At 41.7% G+C, this 20,191-nt stretch overlaps 1 protein-coding gene across 1 annotated transcript; it reads right to left on the bottom strand.

Annotated features, from left to right (window-relative positions):
• Positions 1-9,806: 9,806 nt before the first annotated feature.
• LOC109915554 (chloride channel protein 2-like) lies at positions 9,807-19,857 on the bottom strand. The gene is made up of 3 exons (XM_048593312.1): positions 19,755-19,857; positions 19,416-19,629; positions 9,807-9,893 (listed from the first exon to the last, which is right to left on the bottom strand). Exons 1-3 carry the CDS (start codon positions 19,831-19,833, stop codon positions 9,842-9,844), a joined length of 345 nt encoding a protein of 114 aa, XP_048449269.1. The 5' UTR covers positions 19,834-19,857; the 3' UTR covers positions 9,807-9,841.
• Between the last annotated feature and the right edge of the window lie 334 nt (positions 19,858-20,191).

Below are 20,191 nucleotides of genomic sequence, written 5' to 3'. Positions count from 1 at the left end.
TACATTGCTTATCATTAAAAACTCATTCACTGACTCCTAATGCACCAGCCCTAATGTTTTCAAATTCTTTCCAGTGTGAAACTTGTGTTCAAGAGTGGTAGGTTCATGCAGTTGGAGCCATTTCAATGTTAACTCTATTGGTGATGAAGGTAACAATACACCCTGTGGAGGGGCAGGGTATCTCTGACAGTATTTTTTTGGATTTGCATACATGAATGCTGAATGTTGCTGTCGCATTTATTCGATTATAACACTGAACACCATTAACCTGAGAACTTTCCTCATTGCAAACTGTAACCCAATGAAACTATAATCACATTGACACTACAAATGTAACTTTTTAATACATGTTCAATTACTTTTAGTTGCAGTATAACAAATGTTTATTTGAATATACTGCTGAATTATGTTTAAAATTCTATGTTCAATTACCTTATGCTGCCATTAGTTTACACAAATAACCAATCATCAGATGTAAGGACAGTTTTGAATTTGTAAGTGCAATGTTTCCTTACAGTAGTATTTGATGGATGTTTGCATAATACTGTGAAGGCTGGTATAATTCAATGTTCCAATATGTAATATTAGTTAAAAAAAATTCCCACTGCGCAATTCAACATAAATGACAGCATCTTGTCTCAAAACAAACTCACAATACTAGAGAAAACCTTCAAGCTTCATAAACAGATGTCTGAGATTTCAGATCAGCATCCATATCTGAACTGGCTTAGATTCTGAGAGTATGTTGGGCAATTGAAATCAGATGTAAACATGACCTCGATGTAGCTCCTGGGCTTATTCATTACTTCTTTTGGAAATTAAAAGTCATACTTAGGAAATCAATCACTAAAGCAGTTTGTACAGAGTTGGAAATATTTTGATTTGGAATTTGTACAATTTTCAATATTGCAACAAATAACTCACTGACAGGAAGATAGAAAATATTCAGAAATATTAATACATTTTATTATCTCCCTTCCTAAAGCCTGAAATGAATGTTGTTACATTTGCAAATGTGATTAGCAATATTATTTGAAAACAAAAGCGAGCAAAAATGATTTAATAATAAAAAAAAATTTGCCTTTCCTCACTTCATTTATATGATTCAGAGTTTATCATATTATTGAATGTCATTTTCTTCTAGGGCAAGGATGGTATATGGGTGAGGGAAACTGTACCTTTTAGTTTAGTAAAGGAGTCAGGGGTTAGGTTGGTTCTACATAATGACTATATTTACAGAGTTTATATACACCAATTAGAAAATAGGGACATTAAGCTGGTCATTCATTCTATTTTTTAATTTCTGACAACATTTATTTATTTTTAAATAAATCACCATTGCCACAATTTGTATTTATTAAAATGCTCTCGCAAGCAATTTAATTTCCTCATGTTCATGGGAATGGCTGTGATCTGTTGACTTTGAGAATGTTGTTTTGAACGAGATTGAAAATAATTTTGCATAATGTCCTTCTCTATGTCTTTTCTACAACATTGGAACAGCGATGGCAGAGAATACACATGACTATGATCTGTCTGAATTGCTAGCAAACAAATCTTTTCACTGTACTTCAGTACGCATGACAATAAATCAATCAAATGGTTCCTAAATAAAGCCATTCAAACTTACCATTGAGCAATATATTAATGAATCTCTGTGCGTACATACTGGTTCAGTGCCATGATATCTACTTGACAACTACTGGATTTTCTATACCAAACTGTACTTTTAAATCCACAAAGTCAGGTGGATACAAAAAGTAACAGTATCATTTTCTGACTTGACATTCTGGCCTGAGGATGCTTTGAGGCAAGGACAGAAGCCAGGGAAGAGGCTGCAGAAAGGAGGGAGGCTGAAATAGCTGATAAGAAAAGATGAGGCTGCGACGTGGGGAGAGGAGACGGCTGTGGGGGGATTGGGGAAGAAAAGGATGAGACTGCAAGGGTGGAGGCTGTGGTGGGAGATAGGACAGGTGGATTGGAGGAGGTCGCAGGAGACGGGGCAGGGTGTGTGGAGGAAGGGAGGAGGATGCAGAGACCAAAAGAGAGAACGTGATTGTGGGAGAGGAGGAGGAAAAGGAGGAGGAGGAGGCTGCAACAGCTGGGACTGAACAGAGGGGCTGGAAGGGAAGGACAATGTAAAAATGGGAAGGACAGTGGGAAAGGAAGTGGCTGTGGAGGCTGAGGGAAATAAAGGAGGAGATTGCAGGAAATAAATGCAGCAATGGGGCTTGGAAAGAACAAATGGTGGATGCTATAGTGCTTTGGGAAGAAAAGGAGATGCTGGAAAGTGGGGGGTGGCTGATAAGGGAAACACATTGTTAAACTTCTCAATAATGAAATGCTCAGACTAGAAACAGGAAAGTTTGAAATTATAGAGATAATGAATTCCTTCAAAATGAAAATGGAATCTCGAGCTTTATCTGCATGGATTCAAGAGCTACTATATGGGAAATAATATGTTATGTGCTATTTTAATGAATACCATCAACTGGCTAACCTAAATCTCAGATTGAAATCTGGAGATGTAGTGAATAGGGTAGTAACTAATTAAAATGTGTAGATGTGATGGAAATACACAAGCTGTTATCTCATCAGTCTACGGTAATGGCTTTATTTGTGTAGAAGCGTCTGTCAGTTACTTTGATAAAAGCCTTTGTTGATAAATTATGCCTATTGTCTTGTACAATTTTAAATACTGTGGTGTCGAAGAAATTAATGCTCTCCTTGTGTGTTGTAGTTTTAAATTTAGTGGAGGGTTTATAATTGAGAATATTGATGAATTCTTCTAATTCGACAATTGGAAGTGGGCAATTGGAACGAGCTGAGTGGGCACCATGGTCAGCATGGACCAGTTTGACCCGAAAAGCCTGTTTCCAGGCTGTATTACTCTATGACTTTGATTTGAGTCTAAATACATTGGTACTATTACTACCTGATTGCATCATCTGATGATTGAGAGCTGAACTATTCTATATCATAAGAGCCAAAATGCATCAGGCAGAGGCTTGAAAGAAGCTGTCAAGAGGTAAAAATGAGGGGGAGGATGGATATAAGGGGCCCAGAACCACCAGGGGCCATGATTTCTCTTTGTAGCATTGGGAGCCATGTAGGGATAGCTCGCTGTTGCATTCCCATCACAAGATAACATTCCTATTACAGGGGAACTTCCCCAGTAGTGGGCTGAAATTATGACCACACATCTGCTGGCAGCAGGTTAACACTGACAAGGCCCCACTGAGGGGCTGTTTTGTGGCTTCATTGGTATTTTGGAGTTGAAGTGTGCGGTTTCAGGACCACTTGGCATAAGGGATCATTAGAGCCAAATAAAAGGTTGCAAACACAGAAGGCAGCACCAGGGACCAAAATTACTCAGTGTGGAGATGGAGGAGCACAGCAGGTCAGGCAGCACCAGAGGAGCAGGAAAGTCGATAGTTCGGGTTAAGACCCTTCATCAGGTATTGATTCTGACTCCAGCATCTGCAGTTCTTGCTATTTCCAAGTGACCACAGTTACTCACCTGGAGAAGGTTTCCCCTCCACTTCAAAGGACCTACCGGCTTCACCCTTCAGATTTTTTATTTAAATGTCTACCTCCGGGGGCACTTCCATGTTCAACCACTTTCATGAGCCCTAATCTGCCTCATTAGGGCCCACCTCTCCTCGTGGGCTATATGAACAGTTTAGAAGCTCAGATTCTCTTACAGGACTAGCAACATCCAAACCCATCAATGTCCTTAGTATGGCCTATCAGGAGGCTGTGTCCCAGGTGATTGCCGAACTGGTTTTGTTGCTAAACAACCATGGGCTTGGGACTTCCAAATGGTCCTGAGGTCAGGGTCCTGAAGCCCATGGTCAGATCCAACTCTCAGATGCAACAAAGCCGAGTGGTTTAAGCTTATTGTGGAAGAGCATTACATACCACTTCAACTTTTCACTAGCTTAGTATAATTCCGTTTTATAGTGGTCTACTGGTTAATATTTATAAGGATTTATTCTTCTTGAGCAGAAAGCAAACCATCCCACCCCTGCTGTCTTAAAATTAGCCATCACGAAATAAATTGATACATTATGTCATAGATGCTCTCATACACACTTCCTCCATGGTCACCACTTTGACGCTATTCAGAGTCAAGTATGCTTGCCCTTTAGCCATTAGACCTTCTACTGCACTTCATCACCAGTGGATAACAGAATAGTACTGACAGTATAATTGCCACCTAAATTATAAGTTGATCACATTGTTAAAGGTTTGATTACTGCTGGTGTTTTGAACAGAGTACATGGATAAACAACACACCACAGTAATGATGTTTATTAGTTATTTTAAGGAATGGATTCATATGGTCAGATACTCATACAAAACTAATGCCTCATTATCATGCACAGCTTCTTCCGAAAGTAATTTGTTCTCCTGGTGATAGATCTTATAATTCAGGGCAATTTTATCAGCAGGAAAACAGCGGCAAAATCTGAATGCCTCAAGCCCTCCTGCTTGTATACCCAGCGAACATAATGGCTACTGAACAATCAGTTTTCACCACTACACACGGCTCAAGTGGAATATATCTGCATTTTATAAAACAAAACAAAATTACTTTAAATGCCTTACCTAAAAGTTACCCAAGTTGCTGCAAAATGTTTCTCCTGAACAATGATCAGTTTCATTTCGCCACAGTTTACGGTGAAAAGAAAGTGAAGACGAAGACACTTGCTCAGTCACCACAGTGAGCCAGGTATGGGTGAACTGCATTGTTTACACTTCAAATGAGATTCAAATAATCCACTCATTTCTACAAAATGGACAGAAACCTCAAGTGTAAATGTCATTGCTACACTTGTTAAACATTGAGTTTCTTGGAACCCTATTCGCCTTATTTTTGTAAAAATCCATAGAATGGGATTTTACCTCTTTGCGTCTCTACAGAGTGTAGCATTTTGAAAAAGTATGATTTGTGAATATTTTTACAGCGTTTACAGTAGCAACAGGGACAGCTTCCTCTCTGCCACATAGGCATCCATGCGGTACTGCTGGGGCTTGTGTTTGGCTGCATGAAGTTCAAATTTTCCAGACCTCAGATAGATTTGGCCAATCACAGGCTCTCTAGATGGCGATATGCACAGGATTCAGACTATGTGGGAGAGAAAGGTGACTCCTGTGTGACAAGAATATAGTCAGAATAAAGATTTGTCTTTTTGTAAGGGAGTTGTTCCAGGAGGAACTAAGTTCCATAAGATGAAAAGGTGTAATAATGGACATGATTTTTAGAGTCTTGAGGCACAGAGGATAGAGTGCCTGCCTCTGAGCCAGAAGCTTTAGGTTCCATTCCTACTCCAGAACTTGATTAACAAAGGTGCACTCATAACACCATCAATCAGATTGAATACCCACCTTTAAATTCTTCCAATATATACCAATGGCAGGTAGTAAAAGCAAGAGAGAATCCTGGCCAACTACATAAAAGAACTAAAATTGGAGTCTGTACCATTACTAACTATAGCTCCAGGACTATATCACGCACATAGAAGTACGCATTGTAACTCAGACATCTTGGGGATGTTTGGCATAGGTTGCTGGATTGTTGATGTGGATCAAATGGTACAGATTGTTGCAACAGGAAGTTTGATTTTCATTCCCTGATACATTCGGGATCTGCCTCAATGCTATGCCCATGGAGGAGGCCATAGTATTACATGTTGGATCTTTTGGCTACAGACAGCAGTGCAAACCAATGTCAAATAGATCACAAAAGTTTGGGGGAACCAGTTACAACCAGCCTGAGGGTTGTGCATTGGATGAGGTTTGATCAGGCTTTGTGACTTCCAGTCAATGCCTGAGGATGTGCAGTTTACACCGCCCTGGCATGGCAATACTGAAGTGTGTTGGCACAACCACATTGGATGCCCAGAACCCTGCTCATGACCTCATTGGCCAAAGACCTCAGAACATTCTGGAAAGTTCAGGGCAAGGGGGATAAAAACACACACCTGGAAGCCATTCCCTCAGTGGAGACTTGCAGTAAGACCTGTGGTAGAAGGCCATCTGGCAACCCAAGACAACCCAGGAGAAGATCCCCCCCTGCAACCCCACCGATCTGCAAGGACACCTTCATGGAAGAGAGCCAGTCCTACATTGGAGAGGAACGAGATTCCAACAGCCCAGCTCAGACATATGGAATTGTTGTGGGTAATATCCTTTCTCAGATGGATAGAGCTAGATAGAGTAACTTTGGGAAATGCTGACAGTGTTTTTAAATAGTGAATATTTTGTTAATAAAATCGAATTGAACTGCAAATCAAATGGTATCCCTTTGTCTGCCTCACCATGTGTTTTTAAAGTGTCTTTAAAACATAAACTGGTCAAAGTGTCCAAAGCACGGATAACATTTGCCTTCACTTTTAAAATTCACTAGATTTGGGGGGGAAGGTTCCATTAGAATGAAACATAGTGAATGTTAACTCCTTTTTTAAAGAAAGTAAGGGAAACAGAAAACAGTAAACTACTGGCCAGTTAGCTTAATATCTTTCATAGGGAAGATGTTAGATGTTATTTTTAAAGAGGTTATACCAGGGAACTTAAAAAAAAATTTGAGGTAATTAGGCGAAGTCAACATGGCTTTGTAAAAGATAAAATAATGTTTAACCGATTTAGTCGACTTCCTTGAGGAAGTACCAGGTGTTTTGGATACAGAAGAGATACGTTGCGCTTGAACTTCCAGATGATGTTCAATAAGGTGCCACATCAAAGGTAGTTGCAGAAAATAAAAGCCACAGTCTCGGGGTTAACATACGGGAATGGACAGAAGATTGTCAATCTAATAGGGAACAGAAGGTAGTCATAAATGGGTCATTTTCCATTTGGCAGGATGTAACAAGTGCTGTGCCATAGGGATTATTACAAGGACCTCAACCTTTTACAATTTATGGAAATTAATTGGATGAAGGAACCAAAGATATGGTTTTGCTGAATTTGCTGATACAAATAAGTAAAAAGTAAGTTGTGAAGAGGATAGTAAGGAATCTACAAAGGTGTACAGTTTAGGTCGGTGAATTGACAAGGATCTGGCAAATGGAGTAGACAGTCATAGAGTCAAAGGCTCTATCTCCATTTCTGGCTATATACATAACTTGTCCATTTCTACAGGTAGCAGCATATTACCTATCTGGTGAGAGATTGCAGAGCTCTTGGTGCAACAATTTCTGGGTGTCATTGTGCATGATTTGCAAAAGCTTAATACACAGTTACAGCAAGTAATTAGGAAAGCCAAAAGAATATTATTGTTTACTGCAAGGCGGATTGAATACAAAAGGTGTGAGGTTATGCTTCAACTTTACAGAGTGTTGGTGAGACATTGGAAGGTGTTCAGTGAAGGTTTACAAGACTAATACCTGGCAAAGTTGGCTGTCTTATCAGGAAAGTTGGGAAGGCTAGGTTTGTGTCTGCTGGATCTCACAGAGAGAGAAGTGACTTTATACATACAAGATCCTGAAGTGTCTTTACAGATTAGATATGGAAAGGATATTTCCACTATGGGAATCCAGAACTAGAGATCACTATTTAAGAAGGTCACCCGTTTAAGACAGAGATGAGAAGAATATTTTTTCTTGGACAGGGGATGGCAAGTCTTTGAATTTCTCTTCCTCAAGAGGCATTGGAACAGTATCTTTGGGTATTTTTAAGACAAAGACAAATAGGTTCCCGAAAAGCAAGGGCATGACAAGTTATTGGAGCTGGTGGGAATATGGAGTAATCAGAGCAGCCATGACCTAATTGAATTGCAGTGCAGGTTGGATGGGCCACGTACCTACCTCTGCTCCAAATTCAGAAACTCAAATCTATCTTCATATTGTTTGGGTTTGATACAATTTGAGAAGTGCCTTCTAGCCCTCTCCAACCTATTGACAAATTGCTTGAGGAACTGAATGGTCAGCTAATTGGAGATGAAGATGTTTTGGTTTGCCCACAAAACTCACATTGGAAATACCAGTGAATTCCTGGAGGTTGTTGTGCAGCAACTCGCCATCAAGGAGTGCTACTTTCAAAGTGCATGATATCCTATTCTCATCTCCATGGATTATTGAAAATTGTAGCCACCGAGTCAGGTTTGACAAGAATCATAGAATCCCTAAAGTGCAAAAAGAGGCCATTTGACCCACTGAGTCTGCACTGACCCTCCAAAGAGGGCCTCATCCCACCCCCAAGCCTTGCATGGGCCTTTTACTATGGCTAACCCAGGTAACATATACATCCTGGACACCATAAGGCAATTTTCTTTTTAGCATGACCAATCAATCTAACCTGCACATCTTTGGACTGTGGGAGGAAATCAGGGCACCCTGAGGAAACCCACAGACACGGGGAGAACAGCAAAGAACCAAGGATGTATGTAGGAATACAGGCACAGAACATTACAAACGTTGGAAATATTCTGCAAACTTTAATTGAGGACAATTGATGCATTGAGGATTGACAAGACATTAAAAGTTTCCAAAGATATAGATAATAGAGAAACAAGATTGTGCAGGCTATGGTATACATGAGCAGAATTTTGGACGAACTGCAATTTATATATGGCAAGACGACTGGTGGATTGCTTGAACACATTGAAATTAAAAGTATTGTGGCTATTTAAAACAGGTATTTTTGTGGTTGTATGATGTGGCTCATTCAGAGTCAAATAGCAATGGAAAGGAAATAAATCAGGGGCTGAGGCTTCCTGATAGGAAACAAACAGGATAATGGCAGAATGCTGGGTGCTGTGTTAAAGGAAACTCTTGCATATGAGACTGGATTCCTGCTAAACTGTTGAACAGCACTGAGGTGGTTGAGGCACCAATGGAGGAGGAAAGATAAGTGAAATATATGTAGACATGGGGTCATCAAACAGCCCTGGGGAAATTGAGGTAAATAGGAATCGGGGAAAACCTTTGGCTGATTGCAGCCAAACCCATCACAAAAGATGATGGTTGTGGCTATTGATATTGCTGTAAAAGTACCTCAGGGTAGTATTCCTGACACAAAATCCCCTTCAGCTGTTTCATCAATGACCTTTATTCCATCAGAAGGTCAGTTGTGGGGATATTTACTGATGATTGCATCGTATTCGCACCATTCAGGACTCCTCAGATACTGAAGCAGTCCACACCCAAGTGCAACAAGATCTCGATAACATTTAACTTGGGCTAATAATTATAAGCAATGTTAGTGCAATCCAAGTGCCAGGCAATGACCACCTCCAATGAGAGACTGTATCCATATCTCCCCTTGTCATTCACTATTATCACTGAATCTTCCTCGATCAACATCCTAAGGTTACCATTGACCAGAAACTGAGCTGAATCATCTATACAAATACTGTAGCAACAAGAGCAGGTCAGAGGCTAGGACTTCTGAGGTTAGTAACTCACCTCCCGACTTACCAAAGCCTGTCCATTAGCTATAAGCCATTAGTCAAGAGTGTTGTGGAGTATTTTTCCTTTACCTACAAGAGTGCAGCTCCAACAATGTTCAAGTAGTTCAATGCCATCCAAGACAAAGCAGCTCACTTAATCAACATCCCATCCACCATCTTAAACATTCATTCTCTCTACCACCAATGCAGAGTGAACCCTTGATATGCTCAATGTTTTCTATGCTCAGTTTGAGCAGAATGCCAGTGGCGCGATGTCACCTGACTTGAATCCACCTGTGCCTACTAGTTACCGATACAGACATCAGACTGGTCTTCCTGGGTTTTAACCCAAGAAAGGTGACAGGCCCAGACAGAGTGCCTGGATGAACGATTAGGTTCTGTGCAGACCAACTGGCTGAGGTATTCACCAACATCTTCAACCTCTCCCTCCTAAAAGCAGAAGTCTCCACCTCCTTCAAGAAGGCCACCGTCATCCACGTACCTAAGAAAGCACATGCAACGTACTTTAATGACTCCCACCCAGTGGCTCTGATCTCGATAATCATGAAGTGCTTCAAGAGGCTGGTCATGGCCCACATCAACTCTAGTTTCCCCATCCTCTGCATAGAATTCACATATTTTTTCACATAGAATTCCTCCAGTGTGGAAACAGGCCCTTCGCCGCAACAAGTTCACACAGGCCCTTGGAGCATCTCACCCACACCCATCCCCTTATAACCCACCTAAATTACACATCCCTGAACACTACGGGCAATTTAACATGGCCAATCCACCTAACCTGCACATCTTTGGACTGTGGGAGGAAAGCGGTGCACCCGGAGGAAACACATGCAGACACGGGGAGAAAGTGCAAACTCCACACAAACACTTGCCCGAGGGTGGAATCGAACCCGGGTCCCTGGTGCTGTGAGGCAGCAGTGCTAACCACTGAGCCACCTTGCCGCCCCTCAGCCCCTTACTGTATTCCCTGTACACCCGTGACTGTGTTGACAAATTCCAAACAAACGTCATTTACAAGTTTGTTGATGACACCACCGTGGTAGGACAGATATCTAACGAGTCAGAATACAGAAAGGAGATAGAGGGCTTGGCGACATGGTGCAGCGAGAACAACCTCTCTGTCAACATTGGCAAAACTAAAGAACTGATCATTGACTTCATAAAGAAAGGAGGAGAACACATCCCCATCTACATCAATGGAACTGAGGTGTAGAGAGTGAAGCGCACCAAGTTGCTTGGAGTGACAATAACCGACTACCCACATAAATGTGACATTCAAGAAGGCACAACAACGCATCTTCTTCCTCAGGTGGTTCAGGAAATCTGGCATGTCCATAAGGTCCCTCACCAACTTCTACAGATGCACCATTGAAAGCATAATGTCTGGGTGCATAATGGCCTGGTATGGCAACTGCTTTGCCCAGGACCGTAAGAAATTACAAAAGGTTCTATGCACAGCCCAGACCATCACAGAAGCCAACCTTCTATGCATGGACTCCACTTACACAGCTCATTGCCATGGAAAGGCTGCCAACATAAAAGACCAGTGATAGCAGTGTGTACCATCTACAAGACGCATTGCAACAATTCAAAGCTGCTTAGACAGTATCTTCCAAACCTGCAACCTGTACCACCTAGAAGGACAATGTCACCAGATGCATGGAAACATAATATCTCTAAGTTCACCTCAAAGCTGACTCTACTGGCAGGGAACAATCTCTCTGCTAATTACTTCACTGTCATGCAATCAAAATCCTGAATCTCCCTTCCCAGCAGCATTGTCAGTGAACCTGCACCAGATGGATTGCAGTGGCTTAGGAAAGTGTCTGAGCATCACCTGCTCAAGGACAATTGGGTTGGGCAATAAATATTGGCCTAACCAGCACTGCCTACATCCCTGTAAAAAGAGTTTACAAAATGTGAATAAACTATAGTGCCTTAAGTGATTCAATATATCTTGGGTTGCTTATTTTGATTGAATTTTAAAATTTAATATAAAGATTATTAAATTCATGTGGCAGAATAGTAAATTCATCAATGATGTAATGGTTTATTGTCCTACATGTCCTGAAGGGCAAACATTTTGACAGCACTGCAGGTTTTCTAAGAAAGGGCAATTTATTGGCAAGTTTGACTACAATTCCTCTTGTTTCTGAAAGAGGCGTTTAACTTTTATGCAACAGAATGCTTTAAACTTCCATTTCTGCCCTCCATATCTTTCATCTTTTGTGCATCTCAGTAGAATGCAAATGTCTGTCAGGAAGCTATTCTTTGCATAGCTTGAACATTGACAAAGAACAATTTAGCATAGCATTCCTGTGAATTGTCAAAGAACATCTGCTAATTTTTTAATGTCTATTTCTCTGAACTTTCAGGACTTGGGCAAAGATATCACTGCTTTGTGACAAGCACTCCCTACAGATATTGTCAGGTTGACACACCAATATCTGCAGATTTAATTGCTGGCCTCTTTGAAGTTTTTGATTGCGCTCGCATGTTGTTTTACTGCAATGCCATTCAAAATATGACATCTTGTGATTGGAAAGCATTTATCATTATAATTAATGAAGCTTTCTCAGCTTCCTTTGAGAATAGGAACCTCTGCACGCATTAATGACCTGGCAAGTCAAGGAACGTGCAAAGCTGCTTTTAGATGCAAGTGATCTAGTCCCAGCTGACGGATACAAAGCTCCTCTCATTCAGTGTAATTTGTTTTAATCACCCGGTGTTCCTCTACAAAACATCTCAGTTGGGGAAAAAGAAACCCAAAGAACTGCGGATGCTGGAAATCAGAAACAAAACCATAAATTGTTGGAAAACTCAGCAGGTCTGGCATCTGTGGAGACAAAGCAGAGTAAATGTTTCAGGTCCAGTGCTTTCTTCAGAACTGATTGTAGCTAGGGAAAGGTTGGTATATACGTTGCAGATGTGGTGGGTGGGGAGGGAGGAGTAAACAATAGGTAGAAGTAGAGCCGAGAGAGAGAGAGAGAGAGAGAGAGAGAGAGAGAGAGAGAGAGAACAACAGTTGGACAGGCAAGGGAGTCAGTGATGGTTTGCCTGGGAGAATCAGTAGCTGCTAACGGGGACCATTAGTGGCTGACAGTAGGTTGTTTGTGGTGGTGGCAGCCCACGCAATCACAAGACCTGTTTTGGGGTAAGGACGTGAGAGAACGTGCTCAGGCCCTAAAATTACTGAACTCGTTATTGAGTCCTGAAGGCTGCAGGGTCCCCAAGTGGAAAATGAGATGCTGTTCTTCTAACTTTATGATAACCCCTTGTTGGCACTAGTCAACAATCAACATCCTGGAGGGTCATCATTGATCATAAACCCAATTAGACACACCATACAATTACTGTGGGTACAACAGCAGGTCATGGGCTAGGAATTCTGCAGTGAGCAACTAACATCCTGACTCCCCAAAGCCTGTCCACCAACTATAAGACACAAATCAGGAGAGTGATAGAATATGCCCACTTGTCTGGATGAGTACAACTCCAAGAACAACCAAGAAGCTTAAGACCATTTGGGTGAAAATAACCCATTTGACTGATATCCTGCTCACAAGCTTCAACACTGACACACAGTTGCAGCTACGTGTACCATGTACAAGATGCAATGCAGCAACCTACCTATGCTCTTCAACAACAACTTCAAAACCTGTGACATTTACCACCCATGAATAAAGAAAAAATTGTTAGGGACACAAGAAAAGGCACAATAGCAGAAAGGTTCATGGGAACATAACTGCCATCAGAGGTAAAATAAAATAATGAAAAACTGTTAAGAAATTCTCAAAATATACCTATTTAATGTACCATTCATTTGACATTTTTTAAAAAAACATACCTGCACTCTTTAAAACATTGTTGTTGAGAAACAATTTACTGCATGCCAGAAATTGTGTGCAGGTTACCCTAGCCTCAAATCATTTCTGAATTTAAATTCCTGCTTGTTAAAGTGTGTAATTATAGCAGTTCATAGAAAATTGATGCTAGGCAAATGGACATCTGGCATGATAAATTTTCATCAATTTTTCACATCTGGAAAATGTGCAGTGTACTCACTTCTCTTCCTCTAGGGAGTTTTATATCTACCCCAATCTGGGAAGCAGAATGCAATTCAGGTTGTACAGGAATGTCATGACCAAGAAAGATACTAATCAGAAAGCATACATGACCCCGAGGACACTCTTGTGAATCAATTTGTGTTTTAGTAACACACGGATCTGTGCATTGTCACTGTTACCCACTATTTACATTCAGTGATGATCACTCAGTAAGGCAAAGATTCCAAGTGGCAGCAATTTTGATATGTGATAGATCATTGAGAGTTGAGAATTAGATGTAGTATGGTAAACACAGGCTGCCAACTATTATTATTTAAGATAAGTTGTGAATAGACCAGTGCAATCTGCCTGGAAACTGTAGGTTCTGATAAATCTCAAAGAATTTATACTTTTAATGTTTGTTGTGGAGACTATTTTGATAAAGCAATTTGCCAGATTACAGAAGACAATTTTGGTTTTTCACTAGCCCAAACCCTCAGCAGGAATGGGGCAACAGTGGGAACATAATCACTAAAAACAACCTGCCCTGTCTGAAGCCTCTCTTAAAAAGGTTTATTACAATTAATACCTTTCTCCTTGCTGATTTTTGTAAGTGTTGTGGTCAAAATATGCTAAGATCAAGGATTACACTGCTGTTATATTGAAAACAGAACCTGGCTCTGTATGGACAGACCATGAGATCCTGGTGGCATTTCACCAGCTGTGGCATGCCCTGGCAAATGGGTGGGCACCACCGGGTTCAGGAAGGCAGAGATATGGAAAACTTGGGGGATGTGATAAAGGTTGATTGTATTTCATTACTATTTGGAAATTTGGGTTCTAATTTGGAGAGAGTCATTGATAGCTTTCAGTTTGGTTGGACTTCTATATTTTGTGAATTAAGAAGGGATGGTTTTAGTTTCACTTTTGCATTCTTAGAGTGATGTTGGGATGTCTGGAAATGCCTTTACTTGCATTTCAATGAGGCCTTCTTATTAATAAAAAAATGAACCTGGAGCGGTTTGGAAAAACAAATGGTCAAGACAGGGAAAAGAAAAAAAACTTGATTGTTGTCCAGCAGCATGATGTTCAGCGATACAGGCAGATAGAAATAGTTTCCTTTAGAAAAGAGAGCCATACAGAAGTCAGTGAGTGAGCATTTTTCTTTCAGGTAGAATCAAGTCATTCAGGGAGGAAAAAGCTTATGAAAGCAACAGTGCAATTTGGCATTCTCCCTAACAGTCAGGGCAGGAGAAAGGAAATCAAAAAAAAAGTCACGAATGGTAAATTTAAGCAAGAAGCTCCAGAAACAGAAGGCTGTGGAAGAGAAGTTTAAGAAATCCATGTTAAGAATAAGTGAGACAACAAGGTGTAGAGCTGGATGAACACAGCAGGCCAAGCAGCAGAGGAGCAGGAAAGCCGACGTTTCGGGCCTAGACCCTTCTTCAGAAATGGGGGAGGGGAAGGGGATTTTGAAATAAATAGAGAGAGGGGGGGAGGCGGATAGAGGAGGGATAGAGGAGAAGATAGGTGGAGAGGAGACAGACAGGTCAAGGAGGCGGGGTTGGAGCCAGTAAAGGTGAGTGTAGGTGGGGAGTTAGGGAGGGGATAGGTCAGTCCAGGGAGGACAGGCAGGTCAAGTGGGCGGGATAAGGCTAGTAGGTAGGAGATGGGAATGGGGCTTTGAGATGGGAGGAGTGGATAGGTGGGAGGACAGGTTAGGGAGGCGGGGATGAGCTGGGCTGGTTTTGGAATGCGGTCGGGGGAGGGGCGATTTTGAAGATTGCGAAGTCCACTGATACCATTGGGCTGCAGGGTTCCCAAGCGGAATATGAGTTGCTGTTCCTGCAACCTTCGGGTGGCATCGTTATGGCACTGCAGGAGGCCCAGGATGGACACGTCGTTCAAGGAGTGGGAGGGGGAGTTGAAATGGTTCGCGAGTGGGAGGTGCAGTCATTTGGTGTGAACCGTGCATAGGTCTTCCACAAAGCGGTTTCCCCGATGTAGAGGCGGCCACAACGGGAACAGCGGATACAGTATACCACATTAGCAGTTGTGCAGGTGAACATCTGTTTGATGTGGAAGGTCTTCTTAGGGCTTGGGATGGAAGTGAGTCCGGAGGTGTAGGGGCAGGTGTAGCACTTCCTGCGATTGCTGGGAATAGTGCCGGAGGTGGTGGGGCTGATGGGGAGTGTGGAGCGGACAAGGGAGTCACGAAGAGAGTGGTCCCTCCGGAAAGCAGATAAGGGTGGGGAGGGAAAAATGTCTTTGGTAGTGGGGTCGGATTGCAGATGGCGGAAGTATCAGAGGATGATGCGTTGGATCCGGAGGTTGGTGGGGTGGTACGTGAGGACGAGGGGGATTCTGTTTTGGTTATTATTGCAGGGAGGGGGGGGTGAGGGATGAGTCGCGGGAAATGCGAGGGACATGGTCGAGGGCGTTTTCAACCACTGTGGAGGGGAAGTTGCAGTCCTTGAAAAACGAGGACATCTGGGATGTCTGGAAGTGAGTGAATAAGTGAGCTGTGTTAGCCATTTGTACAGGGGTCCCAGGAAGAGATATTAACTAAAGAAATAACATTGAATGAATGCTGATTTTTGCTGGAAAGAAACAATGTAAGCTCTGCCAACTGAACAAGGAACTTTAAAGGGGGGAAAGGATGACCCTTCACTGAGGTTTGTCTATCTATAAGCTTGTCGTTGAGGGCAAAAGGGTTGAACCTTTATTTCTGATATTTGTAACAAGGCTGTTTCAACTAGATCTTATATTGTAAAAAAAATAGTCTGGGTTTTCCATTTGTCTGTATTAAACTTTGATGTTCTTTAGTTGTAGGTACATTGGCAGCATCTTGTCTATGTTCTATGACTGACCATCACAGTAAGCAAATAGAACATAAGCTTTACTGTTGCTATCAGGTCAGGTTTCATTCCGAGATCTGACTTGCCCAGCAATACCACCAACTGGGAACATAACAATGAAAATAACTCGGGAGGTTGGGCGCTGATGGCCCAAGGTGCCCAAACAGGAAGCAACCCCCAGACCAGGAACAGGGCTGTGAGGTGCACATGTGATGTGTGCCTACTCTGACCCAGGGAAAATCACAGTGATGGCCACTCAATGATTTCAATTGGATCATGGGTGAGCAGGCCATCTGCTGCTCCCCCTGCCAAGGGGAACATACCCAGCGGAATGGGTAGGTGACAGGCACAGCACAACTCAAGTTTATATTATATCTGCCTGCTAACTCATCACCCAGGGACATGGGATAGTAACTGAGCAGCAGTCAAGTCTTTTGGGACTACAGTTTCAAGAAATGTGTTTAGCTCATAATTGTACCATTAATGCCGAGCTACACTTGATGCTGATGGTGATCAGATTGTAACTGATGTTGATTTGGCTGATATTCATACATTAGATCTCCAGCAGTGGTTACTGGAAAGCCATCAAGAGTAGAACTATGGTTAATGTTCAACACTCTAACCTACATAGGGGACTGTGACCATACAGTAACCAATCATTATTTGATCCAACACCACTCATAACAAAGACCAAACCTGGGCCTATCTAGCCTGTAGGACTGCAATCCCTTATCAAGTAAGCTGACCAAACCATGCATTTTTTCCAAGCAAGTATCATTCCTAAGTAGGATTCCTACGTCAATATTTCATAAATATTGCATTTGTCCTAAACGTTGAATTTATTTTAACTTAAGGGCAGCAGCTAATAAAGAGAACAGTTTTTGACGATGAGTTAGTTACATAGCCATTTTGTGGGATTTACTTCATAGCCAGGGATATGCCAATATGAATGCATTGCTCAAAGTACAAGGCTAGGTCAAAATCCTTGAACTTCCTCCCTAACAGCTCTAAGGGTGTACCTGCACAAAGCAGATTACATTGATTCAAGAAGGCAGCTCACCACCACCACCACCATAAGGGAAGTTAGAGATGGGCAATTAATGCTGGCCCAGCCAACAAAGTTTACATCCCTGAATGAATAAAAAAATGAGTTCTGAAGAGAAATAAATAAATTATCAATGTCAAGACAAGTTGTATGTTGGCTAAAGTCTGAGGTAAAAGTAAGGTAGACCCCACTGGTGACAAAGGGAATGGAAAAAGAGCAGGATTATTTTTTAAAAGGATAAAATAAATGATTAAGTTGGATGCATTGCAATTTTTAAACTGATGGATAGGTTTTGGAAAACTGAAAACACTTACTTTGCAGGAATATCTAGCCTTAGTAGCATTAGCAGAAACTCACCTCCTACATGCTGGATAAAAATGGAAAATAAACCTACTGGAGATCATATGTTTCTGGTAGAGATAAAAAAGGAAAAAATGGAATAGTAAAATTGTTAGAAGTGTGAACACATGCTGAAGGGGGAGTTGATGATGTGGACAAGGGAGAGGACTGAACTTTATAGTCAAAAATTGGGCGGGCTTTCCCCACACTTATGTAAAATACAGTCTGATGACACTGGGTAAGCAATTCATTGTCATCACATCAGCCCCTAACATTACAGAAGGTTAGTGAGTGCCAAATCTGGAGGCGCACCAGACATTTTGAAACAAAAAAACAATGTTTGACTTTATGACTCAATAACAGGTTATTGGGCTACAATTTCTTTGGTTGTCAGGTAGAAAAATGCTTGGGCATGGTTTAATCTTCATATGAGGTGTTGGTAGGCTTTTGTGGTCCAGTGGTAGCATCCCTACCTTTTAGCTGTGTGGCCTTGGTGCAAGTTCCACCAGCTCCATACGTGTGTCTTAACATCTCTGAGCGGGTTGATTAGAAAAAAATCAATGAGGAGGAGGCACAAGGATAGGTGATGAAGCCTGCAGACAGTATTAGTAAAGTCTGCTGAAGGTGGCAGCATTTGGTCACAATTAGACTTTATTTATTCATTATTTTTGCATTTCCATCATTACGGAAAGAGGGAGGGAGCAAGGGGCTTTCAATCTGGTGATAATGAACGACTTGCAGTTCACTTCCAGTTCTATTCTGCCTGCATCCTGATCTAGGTGCCTAACTGAGTATGGAGAGCTTCCAGGCAGCATCATTGATCGTCAAAGACTCCACACACTAGTGGAGGTAGGAGTAAGCAATCATACACTTCCCATTTTGCTCTCCCCTCAGCAGAAACTATAAGGTCCAACCCAGAGGTAAAGGGTGATTCAATATCATTAAACATAAGAACCTAAGAAATAGGAGCAGGAGTAGGCCATCAAGCCTGCTCCGCCATTCAATAATATCATGGCTAATCTTTCTCGTGGACTTAGCTCCATTTACCCGCCCACTCACCATAACTTTTAATTCCTATACTGTTCAAAAATCTATCTTTGCCTTAAAAACATTCAACGAGGTAGCCTCAACTGCTTCACTGGGCAGGGAATTCCACGGATTCACAACCCTTTGGGAGAAGAATTTCCTCCTCAGCTCAGTCCCAAATCTGCTCCCCCTTGTTTTGAGGATATGCCCCCTCGTTCCAGCAGTCCTCAATGGTTTTGTCAAAAAGGAAGCTTCAGCAAAATGTAACTCAACAATGCTCAGTTTGTATTCTGTCAAGGACATTTGACCCCAGGGCTCACAACAGCTTCTGTCCGAATGCAATTCCAATATTCCATTACAAGAGCGAGTTTAGGTTTTGACCAAGAGAAAACAATTAATTAACACCATATTGACATTTCACACTAGCCTAACATTCAACAAGTTTCACCATGAATATAAAGCAGACATCTTTTTGAAAGACCACCAAAATTCATTGCTTCCACAAAGTTCATCCTCAGAATTTCAGTCTTGATGATTCTTGGTCAATACCCAAACACAAAAATCAAGATCCAGGGTGCTAAATGTTAACTTAATCCATGCCTGTTTGTTGTGAAACATTAATTCTGAAGCTTTACGTGTCTGCATGTATCCAATCCCTTTAAACAGAAGTAATTGGAAAGATTACTCACTCAAGATGTCCCCAACCGAGCTCAGGAAGGTACGGAAGTTTCTTGATGCGAATAATGCTGTCATAGACAGAGGGCTGCAGACTTTGGGAAACGGCATTGGCTAGAATGACTGCTATCATCACTGGAAGGATGTGGGAGATCTGGCCTGTCAGCTCAAAAACAATCACGGAGGTGGAAATCGTGTGAGTCACTGCACCTGCCAGCGCTGCAGCCCCTGCAGAGAAAACCAAGGAATTAAGCAGCTGGCAGAAACGTCCCAACTCATGTTGGCATAAACTGTGCTTTATTTATTCTTCTCTGGCAGCCAAAAATAATTATGGCAGACAGAAAAAGCCTCACCTACAACAGCGTATCCACCTGGCACAATACGATAAATACTACCATCTGCATGGATACCATCAGGAAACCAGGCTGCCATGCTTTCTCCAACAAGGCGACCAAATGCAGCCCCTGAAAGAGAAGCCAATACAAAAAAAGATGAAGTGAGAGAAACAATCACTGTTCACTGACAGAAATGTGAGCAGAGTTGTTCAAATCAAATATCAAAGAAACGGTTGCCTGATTATTGTGATCACGCTTTGAAAGTTTTCATTCTGCTGTTACACATTGCAATCATAACAAGACTTCCCACTTTGGTTAATCAGAATTCTGACCTAAAACAGGTCAGTTGGACCCTGCTGCTACTGATAAATTCTTATTTTCTTCAAAGAAATCGAACAACAAACTGTTTCACAATCAAACTTCTAATGCTCGAAAATATTAAATCATTTTACGAA

Source organism: Rhincodon typus, unplaced genomic scaffold (assembly GCF_021869965.1).
Source record: "Rhincodon typus isolate 14 unplaced genomic scaffold, sRhiTyp1.1 hic_rhity00002646, whole genome shotgun sequence".
Classification (NCBI taxonomy): domain Eukaryota; kingdom Metazoa; phylum Chordata; class Chondrichthyes; order Orectolobiformes; family Rhincodontidae; genus Rhincodon; species Rhincodon typus.
Note: the sequence above shows the minus strand (reverse complement) of the source record. Positions and strands in the feature narration are given on the sequence as shown.

Coding starts and splice junctions, on each gene's coding strand:
- LOC109915554 (XM_048593312.1), bottom strand. CDS start 19,833: ATGGCAGCCTGGTTTCCTGATGGTATCCATGCAGATGGTAGTATTTAT. Junction 19,630..19,754: donor AGGTGGATACGCTGTTGTAG/GTGAGGCTTTTT, acceptor TTTTCTCTGCAG/GGGCTGCAGCGCTGGCAGGT. Junction 9,894..19,415: donor CTCGGTTGGGGACATCTTGA/GTGAGTAATCTT, acceptor GTGCTTTCTTAG/GTACGTGGATGACGGTGGCC.